General features: G+C 40.6%; 1 protein-coding gene across 2 annotated transcripts in view; it reads left to right on the top strand.

Annotated features, from left to right (window-relative positions):
• CSE1L (chromosome segregation 1 like) overlaps positions 1-21,838 on the top strand; it is a 38,796-nt gene that overhangs the window by 2,980 nt on the left and 13,978 nt on the right. For both annotated transcript variants that reach the window (XM_084777171.1, XM_084777172.1), the window contains exons 2-13: positions 6,735-6,829; positions 10,939-11,081; positions 13,498-13,599; positions 13,684-13,829; positions 14,130-14,220; positions 15,799-15,906; positions 17,717-17,809; positions 18,436-18,603; positions 18,709-18,838; positions 19,845-19,910; positions 20,699-20,901; positions 21,512-21,596. In XM_084777171.1, coding sequence (XP_084633297.1) covers positions 6,745-6,829; positions 10,939-11,081; positions 13,498-13,599; positions 13,684-13,829; positions 14,130-14,220; positions 15,799-15,906; positions 17,717-17,809; positions 18,436-18,603; positions 18,709-18,838; positions 19,845-19,910; positions 20,699-20,901; positions 21,512-21,596 — 1,420 coding nt within the window. In that variant the 5' untranslated portion in view covers positions 6,735-6,744. The remainder of the gene's footprint in view (positions 1-6,734; positions 6,830-10,938; positions 11,082-13,497; positions 13,600-13,683; positions 13,830-14,129; positions 14,221-15,798; positions 15,907-17,716; positions 17,810-18,435; positions 18,604-18,708; positions 18,839-19,844; positions 19,911-20,698; positions 20,902-21,511; positions 21,597-21,838) is intronic.

The following is a 21,838-nucleotide window of genomic DNA, read 5'->3' as shown; positions in this document are numbered from 1 at the left end:
GGGATTAAAGGCGTGCACCACCATGCCCGGCTCTATATGCAGTTTTATATGTGCCCAGTGTGTGCCTTGATGCCTGAGGAAAGCAGAAGAGGGCATCAAATTCCTAGGAACTGGAGTTGCAGATGGTTAGTTGCAGTGTGGGCACTGAGAACTGAGCTAAGGTTGTCCTCGTACAGCAGTTCTTTATTCTTTGCCTAACTAAGCAGGAGTCATCTGGGATTTGAGAACCTTAATTGAAGGATTGTTTCCATCAGACTGCCTATAGGAAAGCCTCTGTGATGATGATGATGATTTTGTTTATTTGTTGTTTTTTTTTTTTTCGAGACTGGGTTTCTCTGACCTAGACTCCCTTTGTAGACCATGCTGGCCTCAAACTCACAGCGATCTGCCTGCCTCTTCCTCCTGAGTGCTGGGATTAAAGTCGCGCACCAATACGCCTGGCTTTGGGATTATTATTATTTTTGATGAATGATTAATATGAAAGGGCCTACCCCGCTGTTGGTTCCACTCCTGTCCAGGTGATCCTGAATGGTTGGTATAGGAAAGCCAAGCTGAGGGGCTAGACACATGGCTCAGTGGTTAAGAGCACTGGCTGTTCTTCCAGAGCTCCTGAGTTCAATTCCCAGCAATCACATGGTAGTTCACAGCCATCTATAACGTGATCTGATGCCCTCATCTGGCATGCAGGTGTTCATGCAGATAGACCACTCATATACATAAAATCTTAAAAAAAAAAAAAAAAAAAAAAAGGCCAGGTGTGGTGGCACACGCCTTTAATCCCAGCACTCGGGAGGCAGAGGCAGGTAGATCAATGTGAGTTAGGGCCAAGCCTGGTCTACAAAGCCAGTCGAGGACAGCCAAGGGTACACAGAGAAACCCTGTCTTGAAAAACGAAGGGGAAAAAAAAGCCAAGCTGAGCAAGCCTGTGATCGGCACTCCTCCCTGGCCTCTGCCTGCCTGCACCTTCCTTCCCTGACTCCCCTTCCTGATGACTACAGTGGGGATGAAATAAACTTTTTTTTTTCTCCTCAAGTTGCTTTTTTGAGCATGGTATTTATCACAGCAGTAGAAAGCATACTAGAACAAGCAGCAAGTACTCTTAACTGCTGAGCCATCTCCTCACCCCTAAGATGAGCTTTTGAGGGGCTGGTGAATGGTTCAGTAGCTAAGAGTGTTTGCTTTGCAAACATCACTTGAGTTTAAATCTCCACCACTCAAGTAAAAAGTAGGACCTTGAGTGCATATAAGCCCAGCATTGTGAGTAGGAAACAAGCAATCCCAAGGCTGTGTTATCAAACTTGTAGGTGGGTCACAACCTGTGTCCCAAGTGAGGTTTGGCTATGCATCTTCAAGCCCAATGTCGACTTCCCTTATGATAAGCCCTCATGCAGATAACACAGGTTTTTTTGAAGGTCATGGTTTCTGGCTGTTGGGAAGTGCCCTTGCCAGCATTAGAGAGGAGGCCTAATCTTTTTCACTTTTTATGAATGTGTATCAAGATGAAAGCTTAGCAGGGTATGGTAGTTAGTTTATGCTTGTGATCCCAGCATTTGGACAGCTTTCCTAGTTAAAGCCTGCTTGTGAAACCTTGTCTCAACAAAACAAAGCACTGGTGAAAAGGTCTTTTTCATTCTTTAGGAGAGTGCTGTCCATTTTTTATCCTCTTTGACTGTCGCTCCTTTTCCCTGGCTTCCAAGCTGCCCTCTTTTAACACTGTGCTTCCTTTGTGTTCTTAGTTCAGCCTTGTCATTTCCATGTAGAGGCTGCCCTGGGGAGCAGAAAAGGCTTTATGAATCAGGCAGATTTGAAACAGACCTGTCTTTATTTTATTTTATTTTTTGTTTTTCTTTCTTTTTTTTTTTTTAATTTATTATGTTTACAGTGTTCTGCCTGCATGTACACCTGCAGGCCAGAAGAGGGCACCACAAGATCTCATAGATGGTTGTGAACCACCACGTGGTTGCTGGGAATTGAACTCAGGACCTCTGCAAGAGTAGCTGGTGCTCTTAACCTCTGAGCCATCTCTCCAGCCTCTATTTTTTGTTTTTCGAGACAGGGTTTCTCTGTGTAGCCTTGGCTGTCCTGGACTCGCATTGTAGACCAGGCTGGCCTCGAACTCACAGGAATCCACCTGCCTCTGCCTCCCGAGTGCTGGGATTAAAGTTGCGCCACCACTGCCTGGCTCAGACCTGTCTTTATTAACTTGGGCATTTAAGTTAGCCACTCTGAGTTCCTTTCCTTATTGTTGTTTGAAATAAATGGAAACACATAAATCACCTAGTATGGTGAGTTCGAGGCCAGCCTGGTCTACAAAGTGAGTCCAGTACAGCCAAAGTTACACAGAGAAACCCTGTCTCGGAAAAAAAATAAAATAAATTTTCCAGTGACACTGGTGTAGTGACACACATCTTTATTCCCAGTACTTGGGGTGACAGAGGCAGGTGTATCTCTATGAGTTGGAGGCCAGCCTGGTCTACATAGTAAGTTCCAGGACATCCAGCCCTACACTGAGTCCCTATCTTACATAACACTCAAAAAATCTTCAGTGGTTCCCTATTTATACATTTAAGATCTGAAACAAGCTGGGTGTGGGGGCTCACACTTGTAATCCCAGGATTTGGGAGGCAGAGGTAGGCAGATCACTGAGGTCAAGGACAGCCTGATCTACAAAAGGAGTCTAGGACAGCCAAGGCTACACAGAGAAGCCCTATCTCACAAAACCAATAAATGAATGAATGAATAAATAAATAAAAACTTGAAACAGCTGGATTCTGAAGGAACCAGTAGATATAGTCAGTCTAACTTGTGTGCATCTCTTCCTTTCTCTAGTATTTTGCTCACAATGTTTACCACTGGGAGATGAGTCCTAATTCTTCGACTTTACCCAGGACTCAGTCCTAAGAAATCTTAGGTGACTTCATATTTCAGTAATCTTCATCTTACCCTTCTACCTGTTTGGTGCTGTCTGTAGATTACTTTGGCATTTTTACTCCAGAAGACAAATGCATTTGGGTATGTGTGAACGTACTTTATACCACATTCCTAGTAGGGTCTATGGTAGCAGGCACAGGTTTTTTCCCTTATTTATTTACTGGGGAGTACGGTCACAATGCACATAAATTGTCAAGTGGAGTCTGTTCTCACCTTCCACTATGTGCCCAGCATTTTACCTGCTCACTATCTCACCAGCCCCAGACACATTATTTCTTTAATAAAACAAATTGGCTCAGTAAACTAGCTTTTTAAAAAATCTGTATATCTATTTATTTATTTTTCAAGACAGGGTTTCTCTGTTTTAGCCTTGGCTGTCCTGGACTCACTTTGTAGAGCACACTGGCGTCTGCCTCCCAAGTGCTAGGATTAAAGGCTTGAGCTACCATGCTTAGCATACTAAACTAGATTTTTAAAAATTACATTTGTAAGCTCAGGTTGCCTAGGCCAAGATTTTTGAAAATCATTTTTATTATTTATAGGTTTGGTGGCGGGGTGGATACTTTTCTGTTTGTTGTTTTGTTTTGTTTTGAGACAGGGTTTCTCTGTGTATCCTTGGCTGTCCTGGACTCGCTTTGTAGACCAGGCTGGCCTCGAACTCACAGCGATCCGCCTGCCTCTGCCTCCCGAGTGCTGGGATTACAGGCGTGCGCCACCACGCCCGGCTTTTAGGATTCATTGATTTTAAGTGTACTATTTGATGAGTTAGGAATTGCATCCATACTAGTCGAGTTTTAGAAACCACCAGCAGTTTTAACAGCTCTTTGCACCCTAAGTGGTGTGACTGAACCAACGGTCTCAGAGTGATCGCTCCTCCTAGCTTGTCTCATGTTTGTGTCAGAACCCTTAAAACCTGTTCATACTGCCTAATTAAAGTCACTGTTACTGACCATAATCACATGCTGTACAGTTCGTTTCCTGAACTGTGCTTTTTTTAATTGGTCACATCTATGTCAGCTATTTATTTAGCTTTGTAATGTAAGGGCTAGGATTGTAGTCCAGTAGGATGTATGTGTGTATTTAGCATTTGTTCATTTCTAGCACAGTAAAATTAGGTGAATTAACTTCTTTTTCTATATGTGTACACATGCCATGGCATGCATATGTGTGGAAATCAGGACAAGTTGGGAGAGGTGGCTCTCTTTGTACTGGTCATTACAACTCAAAAATGATCTCCAGTCCAGGACAGCCAGACACACACAGAGAAATTCTGTCTTGGAAAACAAAAATACCCCAGGTTATCAGTATTTGTGGGAAGTGCCTTAACTAATCTCATGGAGCCATCTCTCCTGCACGAATCGCATGCTGTGGCATATGTGGATATCAGGATAATTTTGTGGAATTTTTTTTTTCTTTTACCCAGATCCCCTGAACCTTCTTGCTGGCTTATATATTTGGTTTTTTGTCATTCGTTTTATGTTATAATTAATAAAATAGTTATGTGTATGCTTATATGATTGTGTATGCCAAGAAAAGGTATCAGATCCCTGGGAGCTGGAATTACAGGTTGTTGCGAGGTGCTAGAAACTGAACTTAGATCTTCCAGAAACAGGAGTCCTGTGTGTGCACTCTTAACTGCTGAGGCATCTGTCCAGACCCTGTTTTTAATTTTTATAGCATATTGCCACCATATAGGTTCTGTGCTCTTTTTTTAAATAATTCTTTTTTTAAGTTTTATTTAATTTTAACTCATGTGCATTGGTTTGAGGGTGTCAGATCTTGGAGTTACAGACTGTTGTGAGCTGCCTTGTGGGTGCTGGGAATTGAATTCAGATCCTTTGGAAGAGCAGGCAGTGCTCTTAACCGTTGGGCCAGCTCTCCAGCCAGGGCTCTGTGCTCTTAATCGTTGAGCCAGCTCTCCAGCCCCTCTTCATTTTTTTGTTTTGTTTTGTTTTTTGAGGCATGGTTTCTCTGTGTAGCCTTGGTTCTCCTAGACTCGATTTTGTAGACCGGACTGGCCTTGAATGCACAGTGATCAGTCTGCTTCTGCCTCCCAAGTGCTGGGATTAAAGGCATGCACTACCACTGCCCAGCCTCCGACAGTTTTTAATATCAGAACTTCAATGGGATTTTATGCTGCTAAGTGTGGTGGTACATTTTATAGTCTCTTCTACTTGGAATTGAGGCTGTAAAATCCCTTGAGCTTAGTAGTTGACCAACCTGAACAACAGAGCTAGACCTCTTCTAAATAGAACAAAACAAAAAATATTTCTAGTGGATATTTTTTTTTTCTAGACAGGGATTTTTGTGTAGTTCTCGATGTCTTGGAACCCTGTAGATCAGGTTGGCCTTGAACTCAGAGCTTTGCTTGTATTAGGCTTTTTTTTTTCCCCTCTTCATTTGGTTTTTCCAGACAGGGTTTCTCTGTATAGCCTTGGCTGTCCTGGAATCTCTTTATAGACTAGGCTGGCCTCGTATTAACAGAGATCCTCCTGCCTCTGCCTCCCAGTGCTGGGATTAAAGGCATGTGCCACCATGCCTGGCTTAAATGTTTTTTTTTTTTCTTTTCTTTTCTTTTTTTTTTTTTTCTTTTCTTTTTTAAGCCTAATAGGGCTGGGTGTGGTAGCACATGCCTTTAATCCCAGCACATCGGAGGCAGAGTAGGGTGGATCACTGTGAGTTCGAGGCCAGCCTGGTCTACAAAGAGAGTCCAGGAGATCCATGGCTACACAGAGAAACCCTGTCTCAAAAAACCAAGCCCTCCACCCCACCCCCACCCCATCCCTGCAAAAAAAGCCTAATATAAGCAGGTGGATCTTTGTGAGTTTGAGGCCAGCCTGGTCTACAAAGCCAGTCCAAGATAGCCAAGGCCACACAGGGAGACCCTGTCTCGAAAAACAACAACAAAACCCATTTAATTATTTTAAAAATTGCATTGTACATGTATGGTGGGGGCTGTGTGTGTGCTATGGATATGGAGACAAGAGGACTCAGTCCTACACCTTTATATGTGTTGGTTCTGGGAATTGAACTTTCAAATCACCAGGTTTGTGCAACAAGTACCTTTATTTGCTGAGCTATCTCAATAGTCTTATGCTTTTGTTTCTACATTTTACTTTGGTGTGTACACAGTGGTACAGGTAGGAAGCATGTGTGCCATGTCATGTGGAGGTCAGAAGAAAACTTGAAGAGTCCTCTCCATACATCATGTTATATCCTGCACACACATACATACAGGCAAGACACAAATATACAAAAAAAAAATACAACTTTTAAAAAGATTTGAAGTTGTCCAGCGTGGTGGCATATGCCTTTAATCCCAGCACTCAGGAGACAGAGGCAGGAGGATCGATGTGAGTTCAAGGCCAGCCTGGTCTACAAAGGGAGTCCAGGTCAGCCAAGGCTATACAGAGAAACCCTGTCTCCAAAAAAGGTTTGGGGTCACCGTCAGCTATATACATAGTTCAGAGTTAGACTGAGCTATATGCAACCTTGTCTGAAAAAGATCCTTGCCTCCACCACCACCTCAAAGGAAACAAAACAAAACAAAAACTATAGTCTTCCTACCTGGGTGCACTGATGAGTGCTTGTGATCTCAGTGCTTTAGAGATAACAGAAGCAGTACTATGACATAAATTCAAGGCAATTCTGCCTATAGAATGAGTTTTGGGCTAGCCAGGACTAACACAGTGAGACCCTATTTCTAGAGCAAAGTAGGAAACAACAGTAACAAAAAGATTCATTTATGTTACTCACTTTCTCCTCAAGTGATAATTTATTCAGACTCTGCCTTTTAATTTTAGATTAAGAGCCATGGAGCTCAGTGATGCAAATTTGCAGACACTAACAGAGTATTTGAAGAAAACTCTGGATCCTGATCCTGCCATTAGACGTCCAGGTAAAAGATGCCTTTGCTTGATTCATTCCTGAGACACATAGTGGAAACCTTTTATGCAGTCTGCCTGGTTGTATATTCAAAAGAAAAAAAATGTGCTAATTTTTTCAGGCCTGGTTTATGTGACATGGTTGACTGCTTACAATAGGTATAACACATAAAAGTATTTTTGTTGAGTAAAATAGTTTTTATTTGAGATCTTCTAGTGTTAAAAAGCACCTTAGAAAGTCTGGTCTCATGAACTCTGAAAATCGTATGGAATGTGTTAACTCTAAGCATGATGCTGGCATTAAAGGCGTGCACACCATTCCTGCGCAAGCCAGTTTTGTATGGTTAATTTGCAACTTTGCTTGAAAAATAAGGATATCCCGCCCAGGATCCTATCCTAGTCTGGCATGGTGGTGTGTGCCTTTAATCCCAGCACTCAGGAGGCAGAGGCAGGCGGATCGCTGTGAGTTCAAGGCCAGCCTGGTCTACAAAGCAAGTCCAGGACAGGCAAGGGAAGACCCTGTGGAAAAACCAAAAAACAACAACAGCAACAACTAAGAAGCTGTGAGGGCCAGAAAGGTCTTATGAGCAGTCGCAGTCGGTTGGTGATCCTTGATACCATAATCCATGTGAACCAGAAATGTTCCTAACCTTCAGAACATAATAGTGTCATGTTTATGGATAGGATTTATCTCTAAGGGAGCTGAGTCATGAGTGGAGGGAAATACTGTATAAAATAAATAGAAATGTGAAATGTATGTCATGCCCATTGTCCCTTTGTTCACTGGTTAAGAAATCCAGTCCAGGCTGGAGAAATGGCCCAGCAATTAAGAGCACTGGCTACTCTTCCAAAGGTCCTGAGGTCAGTTCCACAGCAACCGCATGGTGGTTTACAACCATCTATATGAGATCTGGTACCCTTTTGTGATGTGCAGGTACATATGGGGGCAGAGCACTGTATACTTAATAAATAAATAAATCTAAAAAAAAAAAAAAAAGAAAAGAAACCATTGCCAAGAACTACTACAAGCCTCATCCTATTTTAGAAAAGTCTGATTTTTTTCTTCTAATTATACATGGTTATTTAAAGCTATTTTGTGCCAATATGTATTTTGAGCAGAAAGCACCCCCATATCTGACTACCTTCCCCTTTATTACCCCTATCATGTTTGTGCGCACATCCAAGCATGCACTTGCTTGCTTGTATATACAAGTACGCACATGAAGAAACCAGAGGTCAGTGTTGGGTTTCTTCCTCTTTTTTTAAAATTTATTTTCTAGCCGGGCAGCAGTGCCACCTGCCTTTAATCCCAGCAGAGGCAGGCAGATCTCTGAGTTCCAGACCAGCCTGGTCTAAAAAGAGAGTCTAGGACAGCCAACGCTACACAGAGAAAGGTTTTTTGTTTTTTTTTTAATATGTATAAGTGTTTTACTATGTGTGCATATATATATATGCCAAGTGTGTGTATATACACTACATGTGTACCTGGTATCCAAGGAGGCTGGAAGAGGGAACTTTATCCCTTGGTGATGTGGTTACAAATGGTTGTAAGCTGCTGCACGGGTACTAGGAACTTAATTTGCGTCACCTGGAAGAGCAGCAAGGGCTCCTCTTAACTGCTCAGCCAGCTCTCTGATCCCTCTTGGTGATGTTTTTTGAGACAGGGTTTTTGAAGCACCTATTTGGTTAGGCTGATTAGTCAGCAAGCCCCAGGGATCCACCTGTCCTTACTTGAGTAGCCCTGGAATTACAGAGATGCTTTCTTGTGCTCGGGTTTTTATGTGGGTACTAGGGATGGAACTCAGGTTCACTTGCTTGGGTAGTAGCCACTTACCCAACTGAGCCACCCCTCTCGCCCAGTCTGTATGGCTGAGAAGTCACACTAATGTCCCTGGATAAGGAAAATTAATTGCTCTAATCTTCTTAGAATTTCCCAGAAAGCCTGTGCTAACACCAATTTTTTAATATGTTCTTAAAACTTGAGGGTGCTAAAAAGCCTTATGACCCCAGGAGAAAGTGTAGAAATAAACTGCTGTTTCTGGGAGGAAATTTCTCAAAGAGTGACGTGAGACTTGCAGAGTCAGTCTTTGTGTATCTGACTCTGGAACCAAGGACCCTACACTTAATAGTCTGTCTACATCTTTATGACAAGAATGAGACAAATTGTGTACTGGATCCCAGCTTGGATGGAACAACTGTATAGATAACTGAAACTGTGTGTGGGTATGTACGTAGAGGCCAGAAGTTAGCATCATGTTTCTACCTCTGTAACTCCACCTATTTTGGGGGACAGGATCTCTCTTCTCCATGTTAGCTTTGCCTGTCCTAGACTCCCTTTGTAGACCAGCTGGCCTCGAACTCTTAGTAGTTCACCTGCCTCTGCCTCCTGAGTGCTGGGATTAAAGACATGCGCCACCATGCCTGACTGGGATAGGATCTCTTAATGGACTTAGCTCATCCAGTGGCTAGACTTGCTTCTCAGTGAGCCCCCACAGACCCTCATGTCTCTGTCAGTCAAACACTAGGATTACAGGAGGAACCGTGCTCATCACCATGCTTGCTGCTGTACTGACTGAACCATCTCTCCACCTGGAAGGTTTTTTGAGGCTCCTTGCCTATACAGAAACATGTAAACATGGAAAAGATTTAAATTAGAGTTTGTGTGAGTGGCAGGGAGGTGGGAGGGAGGAAGAGAGACAGACAAGACAGATCAGGGGATGTGTCATAGTGTTTATGTGGCAGAGGACAACATTGTAGAGTTGGTTCTCTCTGGTGGTAACTGGTTTCCAGGCAGCATAGAGCTTGGGTCTAGGCTTGTATAGATGTGTGGTAAGTGCCTTTATATGCTGCTCTGTTTCACCATCAGTAGGAATATTATACAGGTAAAAATATGAACACAAAAATTGACTTAAACTTTTGAGAAGAAACTTTAGGGCTAGGGGTATAGGTAGAGTGTTTTCTAGCATGCTTGGACCTAGAAGGTTTTTTTTTTTTTTTAATTTATTTATATGAATGCTTTATTTTTATGTACACATGAAAGTGATTAGAGGGCATCAGACCCCATTACAGATTACTGTGAGCCACCATGTGGTTGCTGGGAATTGAACTCAGGACCTCTCAAAGAGCAGCCAGTGCTCTTAACCACTGAGCCATCTGTTGAGCTCCTGAACTGGAGATTTGATCCCTATCACTGCATAGTTTGGGTATGGTCATCCATTACTATAATCCAAGCTTTTGGGAGGAGGAAGCTAGTGTGTGGTTACTGCATTCACATGCACATACGTGCAGGAAAAATATTCATACTCGTTAAATAAAAATAAATCACCCTCTCTTTTTTTTTTTTTCTCAGTATGTAGACCAGGCTGGCCCTGAACTTATTGTATAGAGAAACGAGGGGGAGAGATCCACCTACCTCTGCCTCCCATGTCCTGAGATTAAAGTTGTGCACCATCAATCCTGGAGCATAAATAAATTTTCTCTAAAGGACTAGAATAAAAACCTTTTGTCTTGGTTTTGTGGTCTTAGATGAGCTAATAGTGGCAGCCTTTAGTGAGAGTTTAGCTCATGGGTAATAGCATGTTCACATAAATGAGGTCATTAGTACTACTACTGAATACTTCCTTTAGTACTTCCTTTGTGGAAGAAGGCAGGATGTGTAACTTACAGTAATGCCTAGTAATTTCCTGGGAAGCCACAGCTTTGGCTGGGTAATCATCTGAGTAGACTATTTGCAGATGTGGGAGTATTAAGAGAAGTCATCTGAAAACGGAAGCATTGTATACATTTCAACTAATATATGTAACCATTTAATGGATAAAATGAATGTTGCCCTGTAGGAAAAAATGTTCTAACTTTTGCATTGTTGGTTGGTAGGTTCTATTTATGTATCTGGGGTGTTTGTAAGACAGAATGTCAATGTGTAAACTCCAGTTCGCCTAATGTTCAATATGTATCTGGGTTGGCCTAGACCCTCCCAAATGTTCAGCTTAAGTCTCAAACCATTATTTGTCATCTAATCTTTTCTTTTTTTTTTTTTATACTTTAAATATGGATAGTTCATTATATGTATAGAGTGAAAATGTTTTTTTATTGTAAGAAGTCTAACATGAAAATTCTTTCACAGCTGAAAAATTTCTTGAATCTGTAGAAGGAAATCAGAATTACCCACTGTTGCTTTTAACATTACTGGAAAAGTCACAGGATAATGTCATTAAAGTATGTGCTTCAGTAACCTTCAAGAACTATATTAAAAGGAACTGGAGAATTGTAAGTATTTTGGGAATATATAATTAAATACTCTATGTTTTTATGGTTTATATATACCCCCTTAAAATATTCAGAAGTGGATTTTTGATAAACAAATTCTTTCTCCAAAACAACTATTTCATTTCAATTTATTTAATTTAAATTCCACATGACATCCTTGGACTTTGTAACTCTGTTAGAAGATCTAGGATTTGAAGACCTTGGTTTGGTTGTCACACAAGCCTGGCTCATAACTACCTGAAATTCCAGTTTCAGGAGAGCTGATGCTCGCTCTTCTGGCCTCAGGGAGCTCCTGCATACACATGGTGCACATAAACGCATATAGGCAAATACATGAAATAAAACTTTCAGAAAAAGTTTATAAAACCATAAGTATTCTTTTAAAGCTTGTATTATTCATTAGATACTGTTCTATGTGGTAAAGAAATAACTAAAGCATAGAAAGTCCATCTTGTTTGCAGGCATGTTAGCTGCTCTTGTTTCTGTGTGGTAGGAGGGATGGGAGAGCTATTAGAGACAGTCTGTTTCCGTAGCTTAGGCCCTCAAACTCATGAACAGGTCTCCTGCCTCAGCATCCTGAGTGTTTATCTTTATGATATGTAAAACCAGGGAGTCTACAATGTCTCTAAGAGGTGTACCCAGGGTGTGCTTTCAATTAGGGCCACACATGATGGTTACATGCTTTTATTTTAGCCTTGGGGGACAGAGTCAGCCAGTGTTGCATAGAGAAAACCTGTCTCAAAAAAGCAACACACAGACACACATGATGGCTGATTAAATAACATACATCTATAAATGTATAAAGATTTTAACTACATGCTGATGGTTTACATAGAAAATTGAAGCAAGTCTATCCTGTCTCCCTCCCCCTCCGCCTTTCTCCTTTTTGGTGGTAGTAAGGATCAAATCTAGGGTTTTATGCATCACAGACAAGTGCTTTCCAGAATATCAACACCCTGTTCTGGTTTTTTCCTTTTTAGGTTTTGTTTCAGTTAGGTTAGGTTTTAGGTTGTTGTTTGCTTGTTTGTTTTGTTTTTTGAGACACAGCTTCTCTGTGTAGCCCTGGCTACCCTGGACTCGCTTTGTAGACCAGGCTGGCCACAAGCTCACAGTGATCCGCCTGCTTCTGCTTTCCAAGTGCTGGGATTATAGGCGTGCACTACCACTGCCCAGTTTTTCAGCATTTATTTGTAGAAGTACTGGGAATTGAACCCAGGGCCTTAATGTTGATGAGAGCAAGTGTTCTACCTTCTGGAGAACCAAAAAAATTTTTTTTCTTTTTTTATATTTAAATTTATTTTTTTATAATTTATTCACTTTACATCCTGATTGTAATCCCCTCCCTAGTCTCCTCCCGTTCTCACCCTCCTTCCCTCTTTCCTCTATCCCCCTCCCCTAGTCCTCAGAAAGGGAGAGCCCTCCTCCCCTCCCATCTGATCCCAGCTTATCAAGTCTCATAAGGAGTGCCTGCATCCTCGCCTGGCAAGGCCGCCCTACCAGGGAGGAAGTGATCAAAGAGTGAGCATCAAGAGTCCATGTCAGAGACAGCTCTGGCTCCCCTTACTAGGTAACCCACATGGAGACTGAGCTGCCTATTAGCTACATCTGTGCAGGGGATCTAGGTCCTTTCCATGGTCCTTTTGGTTAGAACCAAAAAAAAAAAATTTTTTTTTAAAGTTTGCTTGTTTGTTTGTTTCTTTCCTTTCCTTTCTTTCTTTTTTTTCCTTTTCTTTTCTTTTTTCTTTTCTCTCTCTCTCTCTCTCTCTCTCTCTCTCTCTTCTCTCTTTCTCTCTCTCTCTTTCTCTCTTTGTTTCTCTGTGTAGCCTTGGCAGTCCTGGACTCACTTTGTAGACCAGACTGGCCTCAAACTCACATAGATCTGCCTGCCTCTGCCTCCCAAGTGCTGGGATTAAAGGCGTGCACCACCACGCCCGGCTAGAACCAAAATTCTTAATTGGCATCAGGGAGTCAGAGAGCCCCAGTTATTTATTTATTTTGTGAAATGTTACATTTAGAAAGGAATATACATTAAGATAGTTTAATGTAGAATTTAAGCATGATGCTTAAGAGAAAGGGAGGAACTTATAAAGTTATAAAGGAAAGGGTTATGCCTTGGCCAGATTATTAAAATCTATTATTATTGCCGCGAAGTGGTGGTGCATTCCTATAATCCCAGCACTTGGGGAGGAGAGGCAGGGAAATCTCTGAGTTCAAGGACACCAGGACTACATAAAGAAACCCTGTCTTAAAACCAAAAAAAGAAAGAAACAGTTGTTATTCCCATAGGAGAGACTAAGGAATACCTACATTCCTCCAATTTAATTGGCAACTTGAGATAATGAAATTAGTTGTATTTTATTTGTAAAGCCAAATAAAGTGGATCCTTTGTCACTTGCTTGTTGATATTTTCTTTTAGGTTGAAGATGAACCAAACAAGATTTGTGAAGCTGATCGAGTAGCTATTAAAGCCAACATCGTGCACCTGATGCTAAGTAGCCCAGAACAGATTCAGAAGCAGGTGATGTCACACATCTGCAGTAGGCTCAGGGAGTTGGGTGCTGCTTTGTAAGGCTCTCTGCTAATTAACGCTCTCCTTCCTTAGTTGAGTGATGCTATTAGCATCATTGGCAGAGAAGATTTTCCTCAGAAATGGCCTGACTTGCTGACAGAAATGGTGAATCGCTTTCAGAGTGGAGATTTCCATGTTATTAATGGAGTCCTTCGTACAGCACATTCACTGTTTAAAAGGTATTAATATGCAAGTTCATTCTTCTAGTACTTTCTTTTTCTGTTAGTGTGATTTTCTGCTGCATAACTTCTTACTCTGGTGAGTATGAGCATCCTTGAGTGACGTGGGAAGCCACTCAGCTCATTGTGTTTGCTTCTTAAGCAAGAGCATTCATCTCACACTGCCTCAATTTCTGTGAAGTAATTAGATTGTTCTTTGTATTTTGAATTCAGAAGGCTCTCTGGTTGTTGTCTAGTCCTCTAGCCTTGACCGTCTAAATGGAGTAAACAGAAGGTTGACTGTACTTCTTCATTTTCTAGATACCGTCATGAGTTTAAGTCAAATGAACTGTGGACTGAAATTAAACTTGTTTTGGATGCCTTTGCTTTGCCTTTGACTAATCTATTTAAGGTATGATATGTCTTGAAAATTACCCATTTTAAGTTGCTTAAATATATGTCTAAATTTTAAGAGATTTCCTGGGCATGTGCAGAATTTAATGAACTACATTACATATGCACATACCCACCTTCCCTGCAGACAGGGTTTCTCTGTCTAGCCCCTGGCTGTCCTGAACTTGATTTGTAGACCAGGCTGTCTGTGAACTCTCAGATCCACCTCTACTTCCCCAAGTGCTGGGATTATAGGTGTATACCACTGCGCCCAGCTACATTACATACTTTACAGGCTATGTTCTTTAGGTTGTTCTTAGTATTTATAAGAGTACTATAAGATTGGGGAAAATGCAACCTTTTCCCCCCAGACAAAAATCACACGAATACAATTAGTTAGTAAAATGAGAGTAGAGCTTAAGTCTCATTTCCTTCGATGACAGAATTCTTTTCATTTCTTACTTTAAAAAAGGATGGTTGTATAATAGTCAATATTCAGATATAGTTTTCAAATATTAAGACAAAATGCAATCAATTTTTCAGGCTTTGATTGGGACAGATTTTTACTTAATGAAAAGGTTTTTTTTTCTGTCTGTCTGTCTTTTTTTTTTTTTTGAGACAGAGTTTCTCTGTGTAGCCTTGGCTGTCCTGGACTCACTTTGTAGACCAAGCTGGCCTCGAACTCACAGCGATCCGCCTGCCTCTGCCTCCTGAGCACTGGGATTAAAGGCGTGCGCCACCACGCCCGGCTCTTAATGAAAAGTTTTTGGGGCTGGGCATAGTTCATATGTCGGTAATCCCAGCACATGGGAAGGAGACGCATGAGGACTGGAACTTTAAGGCCACAGCTGGACAGCCTGAGCAGGTCCCAGCCAGTGTCGTCTCTATGATGAGACTGTGGAGAACAGAAGGCTATATCTAGAGTGCAGTGAACCAGGTGAACATGCTGTTCTGTGTATTCTGATAGAATTGGATATGTTACTACTCTTCTTTTTGTTTTTTGTTTTTTTGAAACATGATTTCTTTGTGTAGTCCTGGCTGTCCTGGAACTTGCTTTGTAGACCAGGCTGGCCTTGAACTCACAGATCTCCGCCTGCCTCTCTAAGTGCTGGGTTGTAAGGTGCACCACTACCGCCCTGCAGAATTTGTTTTGAGAACCTGCGGAATGAGCTGGGTGTGGTGGTGCACGCCTTTAATCCCAGCACTCTGGAGCAGAGGCAGGCGGATCGCTGTGAGTTCGAAGCCAGCCTGGTCTACAAAGGGAGTCCAGGACAGCCAAGATACACAGAGAAACCCTGTCTCAAAAAAACAAAAAACAAATAAACAAAGAACCTGCGGAAGCTGTTTTGTTATTTATATGTATGGGCATAGGAAAGATATTCAGACTATTAACATTGGGTTCCTTACTGGCTATTCTAGTCAGATTAAAAGACATACTCTTATTGTTCAGAATTTTTAAGTGAATATATGCTACTACTTAAAGGCCTCATTTGGAGAAGAAATATGAGTAGTCTCAGCATAGTACAAGGTTATTTCACTAAGCTCAGCATGCTGGCTTTATGATACACTAAAACCATATTCTAAATTCCTTTTCAAGGCTACCATTGAACTGTGCAGTACCCATGCAAACGATGCTTCTGCCCTGAGGATTCTTTTTTCTTCCTTGATCTTGATCTCAAAATTGTTTTATAGTTTAAACTTTCAGGTAAGTTTCTTTCTTTCTTTCTTTCTTTCTTTTTTTTTTTTTTTTTTTTTTTTTTTTTTTTGCTTTTGGTGTTCTGGCTCTCTCTTGTGTGTTCTCTCTCTCATACACACACTTTTAAATATATAGTCCACCTGACAAGACTGCTTTCCTCAACATTGGCTCTTAAAGGAAACAAAGCCTTTTGCTTTGTAGGGATTTTCCCCCTCTCTCTATTTTTTTCACACCCACAGAGTTGTATTTAATAATTCCTGGAGATGGTGGAGATAGGGAAAGGCTACATTCTTTTTGGTTTTTTCGAGACAGGGTTTCTCTGTGTAGCCTTGGCTGTCCTGGACTCACTTTGTAGACCAGGCTGGCCTCGAACTCACAGCAATCCACCTGCCTCTGCCTCCCGAGTGCCGGGATTAAAGGCGTGCACCACCACGCCCGACTAAGGCTACATTCTTTTGCATCCAATAAAGCTGCTGGTTTCTACTGCGGTTAGAGCCTTTTCTCTCATGGGTCTACAGTGAAACCTACTTTGAGTAAGCTATCCAGATAATCCTGAAACTACGTACTTATGTAAGTGAACAAAAAGAAGACCTCAAGAATTTAACATGTTAAAGTTTGGGGTTGAAGAGGTGTCTTGACAGCAGAGTCGGAATCATAAACAGTTGTGAGCTGCTTTGTGGGTACTGGAACCAAAAACCACTCGGCCATTTCTGTAGCACCTCTTTTCCCTCTGCCTAATTTTATAAAAAGCATTATAGAATTAGATTTCTGAGCTAGCTCAGCATATAAAGGTGCTGCTTTGAAAACATATATGTATGTGTGTGTAAATATATAAACTTTTTTCCTTATTGTATGTCTGCCTGGGTGTGCGCTCTGTGAGTATGCACACAGGGGTTAGAAAGGGCTTTGGATCCCCTAGAACTGGGGTTGTAAGTATTTGAGAGTCGCCATATGGGTGCTAGGAACCAAACTCTGAGTGTCTTAAGAGCAATGTATGCTCTTAACCTTTGAAAATCTTTCAGCTTTTTTCATTTAAGTTTTTTCCCTCTGTATGTGCACACACATATAATTTGTCCTGTTCTTGATTCAAAGATTCTTGAATCAGAATTTCTGGACAAAGAAAATTAGTATTAGTTAATACACTCATATACCAAGAGAAAAGAAAAGGTATTTGGCCTTTGCACTTTGCATAGTCAACCGTATACTCAGAACATGATAGTATATTCAGTGGTGGGGTGAAAATCCCACAAAGGGAATTGCGTTTTTATTAGGTAAAGGAGACAAATGTCCCCAAACCATAGACTCCATACATGTGTTGAACTGGATAGCAGATTCATTACTTAAATGAATACTGTTGGGTCTTTGTTGTTGTTTTGTTTTGTTTCTTGATTTGAAAAATCAAGAGAAATAAGCTCAAGTCGTCACAGTGCTGTATGTGCTGTAGAAATCAGCAGGGCACGAAGTGCACGGAGTTTGAGTCTAGGTTGGCAGCCATCTTACAGTAAGCACAATATTTGGAAGGGAGGGAATCTGATTTTGTAAACATGAGCTTCATGCTGTCCTCATTGAACCCTCAAGGAATAGATGTAGATGGAGGTAGAAGGTACAGTGGTGATTTTTGAAGGCATACGAATGTAGGACAGACATCAGGCTTATCAGATTATTCAGCTGCCACAGTTGTAGGTAAAATAGAATTTTCACAGACTAAAGCCTGAACTTGAGCCTACAGGCATGGGTAAATGTTTGTCATAGTTGGGAAATTGGTTAAATTAATCAATTCATTTTAATAAAAAATCTCAAGTCCGTGGTTATTTTTCAGGATCTCCCCGAATTCTTTGAAGATAATATGGAAACTTGGATGAACAATTTTCATACCCTTTTGACATTGGATAATAAGCTCCTACAAACTGATGTAAGTATATAAAATATTGTTAATCTTTCTTTTTCTTTATTAAGAATTATTTTGGAGGCTGGAGAGATGGCTCAGAGATTAAGAGCACCTGGAGGCAGAGACAGGAGGAGCTTTGTGAGTTCAAAGCCAGCTATGTCTACAAAGTGAGTTCCAGGACAACCAGGGCAGGAAACCTGTTTCAGAGCCCACCCCCAACAAAAAATACAATTTTTAGAAACCCATGTTATAGAAACTATAACATGATTGTTACTGCTCAAACTCCTATCTGTCTTAGATTTTTAAGTTAATTTATATATATGAGTGTTTTGCTCACACATATAAATACATAATCATGTACATCCTGGTACTGAGGTTATCGACGTATTTGAACCACACACTACACAATTACCAGGAGTTGACCTGGGTCCTCTGCAGGAACGCAAAGTGTTCTTAACCACTGAGATGTGTATCTAGCTTCAGATGCTTTCAGTCTTGTATGTGAAATATTTAATTGTCAGCAACGAGGAGAAAAGTCTTTGTGATAATTTGTGATAATCTGGGTGTTGTGATGCTTGCCTATAATTGGAGTATTTGGAATGTTGAGGCTTCATATTGTATGTTTGAGTTTGTCTTTTCTCTCATGTGAGGATGAAGAAGAAGCAGGCTTATTGGAGCTTTTAAAATCTCAGATTTGTGATAATGCTGCTCTCTATGCACAAAAATATGATGAAGAATTTCAGCGGTACCTGCCTCGTTTCGTCACAGCCATTTGGAATTTGTTAGTTACAACTGGTCAAGAGGTTAAATATGATTTGGTAAGATGATTGTAGAAACAAAATATATTCTTTCCCTGTTTATTTTCTACAAGAATAATTTAGTTTAGCTTTTAATTACATTCTTATTTCTGTGTTTTATTTCAGTTGGTAAGTAATGCAATTCAATTTCTGGCTTCAGTTTGCGAAAGACCACATTACAAGAATCTATTTGAAGACCAGAACACGCTGACAAGTATCTGTGAGAAAGTTATTGTGCCTAACATGGAATTTAGAGGTAATTATGGCAAAGTAGAAACAGTTTTCAGGGAAGTAAAAGCTCTTCTTTAAAGTGTGCAAGATGGTCATAAGCTCTCTACTTCTCCTGTTTTAAAGATGGTTAACATCAGTTTAATAAGGTGACTTCTTTTGATTATGAAATTTAATTGTCTTAAACTACCACATAAAACTTGTGGCCTCTCATTATTGCCTGGTTTCTAAGCCAAGGCAAAAAATGTAACATCGGCGAAATGATTGTTGCTCTGTGTGTGTGTGTGTGTGTGTGTGTGTCTGTCTGTCTGTCTGTCTGTCTGTCTGTAATGGGGTTTCTTTTACAAAAATATTGAGAGAGTCTCAAGTTTGAAATTGTTTAATTGTAGTATTGTAATTTTTAATATTTCAGTAAGGTAAGTGTGTTGTAAAACTTTTGGCTTAAAGGTCAATACCTACCTTATCTATTTAAAGTAGAGAGCCTGTCTCATAGTTAGGAAAGTGGAGGCTTGTGTTGTCTGTCACCCACCCAGGACTCCTCAGGTAGCAGCTGAAACGGAGCAGAGAGCTCAGGACAATAAAATGTAGGCACTTTGGTATTTGAGTTTTCAAGCCACATTTGAAGGACATCTCTTTATTCTGATAATGTCTGCCCTTTTTATCATTCCTAGAATGAATGGTCCCTACACTTACCCTCCCCCCACTCCCCCTACTCCCCTAACCTCCTCCCCCACCCCCCAGACAGGGCTTCTCTGTGTGGCCTTGACAGACCTGGACCAGGCTGACCTCGAACTCACAGTGATCTGCCTGCCTTTGCCTCCAGAGTGTTGGGATTAAAGGTGTGCTCCACCATGCCCAGCTTAGGAACCTTTTTGGTGTGTTTGCTGCTGAAGTAGTCATAGTGAAAGATGCTGAAGTAGTCATAGTGAAAGAACACTTTGCTTGTAAAACAAAGCAGTTCTGATTGCTTAGGTATAGAATATGTTGACGTGGGTTCTCTGGAGGCCTTGATAACTTGCCAATTTTCTCTGTAGCTGCTGATGAGGAAGCATTTGAAGATAATTCTGAGGAATACATAAGAAGGGATTTGGAAGGCTCTGGTATGTATTCTTTTTTATGATGGAGAAGTTTATTATAGGGAAAGGGGCGCTTCTGAGAGAGATAGATAGGGACAGCAAGAGAGGCAGGGATAAGAGGGCAAGAGAGCCAAGCAAGTCAATTTTTAGGCTTTTTTCTTTCTAATAAATGTAAGCAGTGGCTAATTGTGTAGTTTTAGCTTTTATTAGGAATGTTTTCCTAACCCTGTCTGTCAAACTCACTCTTCCTCACTCACGCTCTTATAGCCACACAAGTAATTTTCAAAAATTATAAAAGGATCAAGGAAAGATGCTCATCATTGTCCTCTGACCCTTTATATATTCCAAATACCTGGGCGTGCAAGTGTATATGTGTGTGCATGTAGATAACATATATATGTGTATACACACCACACACAAAAAAATTCAAAGTCATCCTTAGCTACATAGCAAGTTTAAGGCCCTTTTTATGCTATTTGGTATCGTCTCAAAAAAACAAAATAGCCCATAGTGCTTATAAACTGGGGATATAGATCGTATGTAAAGAAAGCCCTTATATTGATTATATTGGTACATTGATTACTTAGGTTCAGTCCCTATCAAAAAAAAATAAAAATAATGAAGTCTTATACCTTTTTCTTTTCAAAATATTCTTTGTAGGATTTATGATCTTATATCCACCTTAGTTTCATTATCATTTTGTGTTTCTTAGATGAAAAAAATGAGTTCTTTCTGTTGTGTTGCTGAAAGTTTCTTAGAAACTGGACTGGTTGCTACTTTTTTCCAAGATACATTTTCTTTTGACTTTATAGATATTGATACTAGACGCAGGGCTGCTTGTGATCTTGTACGAGGATTATGCAAATTTTTTGAAGGTCCTGTGACAGGAATCTTCTCTGGTTATGTTAATTCTATGCTCCAGGAATATGCAAAAAATCCATCTGTCAACTGGAAACACAAAGATGCAGCCATTTACCTAGTCACATCTTTGGCATCAAAAGCACAAACACAGAAGGTAAGTCTTTTCTTGGTGATTGGGTCTGAAACACATTGGCAAACACAGGACTCAAAAAGAAATGTCTGCTAATGCAGCCTGTTGCTCTTAATATACTCTTCCACACAGCTTGTTGTAGATGTCCTGAGTGCTTCCTTCTTGATTCATGCCTTTGCATTACCTCGTCAGAGATTTTGTATAAAACGTTGATTTGGTTTAGGAACATGTACTGTCTTAAGACAGTTCTGTTTAATACATAAGAGCTTGTGCTATCTCTGGGCTGGAGAGCACTTAGGAGGCTGAGGGTGGATTGTTAACTAAAGACCTTCCGTGCTACATAGTGAAACTCTGACTGAAAAAAAAAAAGAGGAAAAGCAGGATGGAGAGACTGGCTTCTCTTCCAGAGGATACTGGGTTCAATTCCCAGCAATTACATACTGGTTCTCACCCATTCGTAACTGCAGTTGCATGGCTTCCTGAGCATCTGACATACATGAAGGCAAACTATCATACTCATAAGTCAAAAATAGGATTCTTTTAGTCACAGGCTCATCTACACTTTTGATATGATTTTCTAAAATTGCTTAATTTTCTGTTAATTGTGTTTCACCATTATATTATTTTCTTTCAGCATGGAATCACACAAGCCAATGAACTAGTAAACCTAACTGAATTTTTTATGAATCACATACTTCCTGATTTGAAATCAAGTAATGGTGAGTTTTGTGAAATTGTTCCTTTTTTGTTTCTGGCTTTTTGGTTTTTGTTTTGTTTTTGTTTTTTTGAGACAGGTTTTCTCTATATAGCCTTGACTGTCCTGGACTCTTTGTAGATCAGGCTGGCTTTGAACTCACAGAGAACTGCCTGGCTCTGCCTCCTGAGTGCTGAGATTAAAGGTGTGCGCTATCACCACCAGGCTTTCTTTTTTGTAACTTACAATGTTATATCATCAATTATT

Source organism: Acomys minous, assembly GCF_964271855.1.
Source record: "Acomys minous genome assembly, chromosome: 3".
NCBI lineage: Eukaryota > Metazoa > Chordata > Mammalia > Rodentia > Muridae > Acomys > Acomys minous.
This window is presented reverse-complemented; position numbering and strand designations above follow the sequence as displayed.